This window comes from Sardina pilchardus, chromosome 14 (assembly GCF_963854185.1).
Source record: "Sardina pilchardus chromosome 14, fSarPil1.1, whole genome shotgun sequence".
In the NCBI taxonomy this organism is placed as follows: domain Eukaryota; kingdom Metazoa; phylum Chordata; class Actinopteri; order Clupeiformes; family Clupeidae; genus Sardina; species Sardina pilchardus.
Window position 1 is genome coordinate 3,689,774 of NC_085007.1, and position 5,000 is coordinate 3,694,773.

At 44.8% G+C, this 5,000-nt stretch overlaps 1 protein-coding gene across 1 annotated transcript in view; it reads left to right on the forward strand.

Moving 5' to 3' along the window:
* The window catches only part of cntfr (ciliary neurotrophic factor receptor), a 174,450-nt gene that overhangs the window by 131,968 nt on the left and 37,482 nt on the right, over positions 1-5,000 (forward strand). Inside the window, exons 5-6 of the mRNA XM_062554125.1 lie at positions 1,576-1,742; positions 4,706-4,869. Of these exons, the coding sequence (XP_062410109.1) occupies positions 1,576-1,742; positions 4,706-4,869 (331 nt within the window). The remainder of the gene's footprint in view (positions 1-1,575; positions 1,743-4,705; positions 4,870-5,000) is intronic.

Sequence of the window (5,000 nt, forward strand, 5' to 3'; positions counted from 1 at the left end):
GGTGATGGGCAGTTCATCAGTGGTGTGTGGAGTTAGACGCTGTCTGCCCAGCTCCGATTAGACCTGTCTGTCTGTCTGTCTGTCTGTCTGTCTGTCTGTCTGTCTGTCTGTCTGTCTGCCTGTCTGTCTGCGTGGCTAGTAGCTTCAACTCACAAACAGAGGCAGAGACTGGACTTTCCAAAGAACACCCCTGAGGCTACAGACTATGATTCTCTCTCTCTTTCTCTCTCTCTCTCTCTCTATTTCTCACTGTCTTCTACTTCACCTCAATTCCTCTTTCCCTTTTACTCTCGAGTCTTTCTTTCCTCATCGTTTTTTCTCATCTCCTTGTTCTTAATTCTCTCTATCCCCCTTTCTTTTTCTTCTTTTTTCATCTCTCACTTTTATTCTACTTCTTTTCTCTCCCCTCTCTGCTCAATTGCTTTTATTCTTCTGTCTTCCTCATTTGTTCATTCTCTCTCTATCTCTCTCTCTCTCTCTCTCTCTCTCTCTCTCGCTCTCTCTCTCTCTCTCTCTCTCTCTCTCTCTCTCTCTCTCTCCATCTGTCTGTTATTCCTTCCCAAGCAGGTGTCTGCCGCCGTTCTCTCTGGAATGACACAGCTGTCAGTCTTTCTGTGAACCGCCAGACTTCATTTTCTCTTTTTTTTCCTCCCTCCCTTTCCGTCTCCTTTTTATATGAAGTGTTTAAAAAATCGAAAGATCAAAAATGTCAGCAAGCAATTTCACAGCAGATGGTTCCTCATTAATTTCCTATCACCAATATGTCACATTTAAATAATAATTATTTCAAAAGAGCTCCCCAGCCCCTTCATAGACCAGCCTTAAAATACATATAGTAAGAAATGAGCCTTTAATGAAATATCACTGGCCTTTATTAACCTGCTATTAATGCACATAAGAGCACATTAACGAATGACACTGGATCATTACACAAGGCGCTCGCCTCCCTAAAATGTTAACAGTCTGGAGCTGTCGGCCTCTGTGATGTGCACGTTTCAACGAGCTCCCGTCGGTTAAGGTCAGTGACAATGATAAAACAAGTGAAGTGTTCTTGCTAGTCCATCTGCAGCGGGGGTCCGTGACGTGAGGAGAGACATTTTGTTGAGCATCTTGCTCCAGGCGGTACAGGCTCCTATCAGAGGAAGCACCAAGGTAGGCCAGGACGCCTCGGCTCTCTCCCTGGCCCAGATGGTACCCCCCTTAGGGGGCTCGCTGTGGGCCTCAGGCAGGCCCGGTCCAGCAGCTCTGGAGCTATTCCTGGTGCCGAGTGCACCGGAAGAGAGAGAATAAAGAAAGAGAGAGTTGGAGGTAAAAAAAAGAGCTGATTTTTGATGACACCGACTAGTGCAGAAAGTTCTAGGGTGACCTTTTGTCCTTTCTCCTTTAACTCTATTTCTGCACCATCCTCCTCCTCCTCCTCCACCTCACACACACACACTCCGTGCCCTTTCTCTCTCCTCTCTCTCTCTCTCTCTCTCTCTCTCTCTCTCTCACACACACACACACACACACACTCTTTGTTCATCTCTCTCCTCTTTCTAACACACCCTGTCCTGTCCTTTGCTTCTCCTACAGACACAACATGCGGACTCTGGACGTCGAGAGAGACACCGTCCACAAGAACCGGTGTAACGTCAAGTTCCCCGAGCTCTTCTCCTCGGTTCCGTATCGAGTGAACGTGACGGCCATAAACGCCCTGGGCAGTGCCTACACGATCATCTCCTTCGAGGAGTCCTCCATAGGTATGCTCTCTACCATTGTACTCACACACACACGCACACACATCACACGCACACACACACGCACACACACTTGTAATCAGCATTAGGTCCCACGCATTTTCTGCTTCATTACTTCATGTGTATGGTGTTCTAATTTTAAGTCTGTATTGTTACAAGATTGCTAATAATTATGTAGTGTGTTAGCATTGCTAATGAGTTTAAAGTAATTATACTTTAACAAGTACAGTAAATCATATTGCCTGTATATCAAATTGATCACCTGAAGTAAATAATAAATAGTGGTTCCTATGAATATGTGTATATAATATCATAACACATAACAAAGGGAAATATGTGCAATGTCAATATGAATCTAGTCAATTAGAGATGCACACAACACAGAGGAAATGTTTCCTCCAAACAAATGCACTGAATGAAAATGACTATAAGAATAGATAAATATGTAAATAAATACATAAATAAATAAATAAATACTTAAATGAACAGCCTAGGATGCTGCAGAACACCAGCTTCAATTCTGATTTGCCACATAGTCGTCTTCTGTTGCCTTTGTGTGGCAACAAAACTTGCGGGGCCACTGCGGGGCCACTTCACGGTCACTCTCGGGGCTACTGCGGGCAGATCTAGTTGTTCGCTGGCATCTGATGGTGGTCCTACATCCGACCAGAAGTGACACGCCATTGGTGGCAAGTCACTGGTGATACAATATCTGCTACTCTAATTTTGCTATCTGTGTGTGTGTGTGTGTGTGTGTGTGTGTGTGTGTGTGTTTTGTGTGTGTGTCGGTCGTCCCTTAGCAGAGGAGAGGTGCTGGGCAGTGCCTCTCAGCAACTAAATGAAGTGTTTACATGCATGGCTACATGCAGGGTTCCGAGTAATAAAAATGCTAATGCTAGGAGGATTAGCGGATTAACTGTAGAAATATTTGCAGGCGAGCGCAAGTGATAGTGTTAATGTTAATGTAGATGGATAGGGCCTCGCTTGGAAGCTAAATTGGATGCAATTTTAGAATCTCCACCACGCCTAGGCATTTGCATTGGAGCCCACAACTTGATGGAATACCGTAGCGATGCAACAATACCTCGTGTCGTTTCGGGTGAAATGATCTTTTAAAAGAAGCTACGGAAGAAAAGGGCTTTTTTATGATGTGTGTTATGAAATGTGGTGCTACTACAGTGAAGTTAATGTTTCTGACTTCAGGTTTTGGCTGAACACTCCTCTATGTCCTCATTGTATTCATTATTTTCTCTCTGGCTTGACTTGGTAAAACATTTTCCCTTTCAGTTCTTCCACTGATCCAAGAAAGTGTCACAAGCAACAGTGAATATTTCTCAAACTAAATTAAACTCTTCTTTGAATAGGTATTAGTGGGGAGCTAGTGTTTGAAGATAATGCCTTTTAGATGACAATGGAAGAGTTATGGTTCTGTTATCCTAGCATTAGCTTTGCACAACTATTATGAATACCAATCACTGATTAGCAAAAATCCTTTAGAAACCTTTCTCGCCCATCTCTGCTCCTAGTATGGAGAAAGAGAGAGTGCTTCGTCATAGGCTGAAAATACCTGCAGCCTAGCTCAGACCAAGCCAGGTCTTCCTATGCATGCCAGGCCTGTCTGACCATGATGCCTCAATGAATAGCGAAAATGCTTTAAGAGTTGTCGAAGATCTGAACTCTGTCTGTGTGTCTCTCTCTGTGTGTGTGTGTGTGTGTGTGTGTGTGTGTGTGTTTTAGCTTCTAGCTATTCTTACTCTGACCAGTTCATGTGCCAGTCTGCTTCGTGGCCCAGGGTAGTGAATGTAGGACCTGAAGAGATGAGGAAATGAGACTGGTTCGTGGCCCAGGGTAGTGAATCTAAGACCTGAAGAGGAGGTGGAATAAGACAGGCTGCTTAGAGTTGGATAACTCAAGAGGTGTTGCCAGATCCATTTGGATCACATCCTAACCCTTGTTCCTGATTAGACCAGGCAGGACTTAGAAATGGCGGCGCGCCTCTGTGATTACCATTCAGTCCAAGATGGCACGGAGAGCTGATACTCGAGACGGCAAAAGATTTGTCTGAGATGTGAAACCACTCGGGGGTTTGTCTTGTTCCGTGTACCTCGCTGGCTTCCGTAGCCTTGAGTGTCAGCCAGGAATGTGGCTGGAGAGATGGGATTACATTTTATCCCATAGTACAAAGCCCACAACAAATCTCATTCATTCATTCACCCCCTCTCTCTTTCTTCTCTCTCTTTCTTCTCTCTCTCTCTCTTTCTCTCTCTCTGGCAAACCCACATTGCGGCATTCCTGTCGTCTCAGAAGTGTGACTAGTAATTGGGAATGATGTCACATCCCTGTAAAAAACGTGGACGCGTTAACAATTCGTAAAGAACAAAAATCGGACTGTTAGCTGTTGTCAGTTGTAAGCGATTGATACCAGTTTGCAACAAAGCACTACACCGTACAGTATATCCACTACCATAGTAATAACGTAACAAATGGAGATTGAATGCTAATGTGTCTACAACTGACTCACTGAGACACAAATGAAACAAAGCTAATAAACAGTGAATATCTGCAGCTCTCATTAACTGTTAATGGGTGCAGCCATAATAGACATTTGAATTTGGTTTACTCAGGGTTTGAACAAGCTGAGAAGTAGGAATAACACTTTCGGGAGGTGTTCCATTTGCAACTTCTTGATTGTAACTGGGGAAAACCACTTGGAAAATAACTTGCAAGTAGAAATGGAATGGACCATATATTCGTCCTACTGTTCCATACTCTGTTCGACCCCAAACTGGCTGATCTATAACTCCCCCCTCTCTCTCTCTCTCTCTCTCTCTCTCTCTCTCTCTCTCTCCGTCTCTTCCTCTCTCTCTCTCTGTCTCTCTCTCTCTCTCTCTCTCTCTCTCTCTCTCTCTCTCTCTCTCTCTCTCTCTCTCTCTCTCTCTCTCTCTCTCCTTCCCTCTGTACCCCAGTGAAACCTGACCCCCCAGAGAAGGTGGTGGTCACCCCCATACCCAACAAGGTCCAGCGTCTGGAGGTCACCTGGAACAACCCCTCCACCTGGCCGGACGTGGATAACTTCCCCCTCAAGTACTTCCTGCGATACAGGCCCCTCATCAAGGACGAATGGCAGCACGTGAGTCCACATATCTTCTTTTTCCTTTATCGATCTATTCTCTCTCTCTCTCTCTCTCTCTCTCTCTCTCTCTCTCTCTCTCTCTCTCTCTCTCTCTATTTCTCTCTCTGTCTTTATTTCACTGTCTCTCG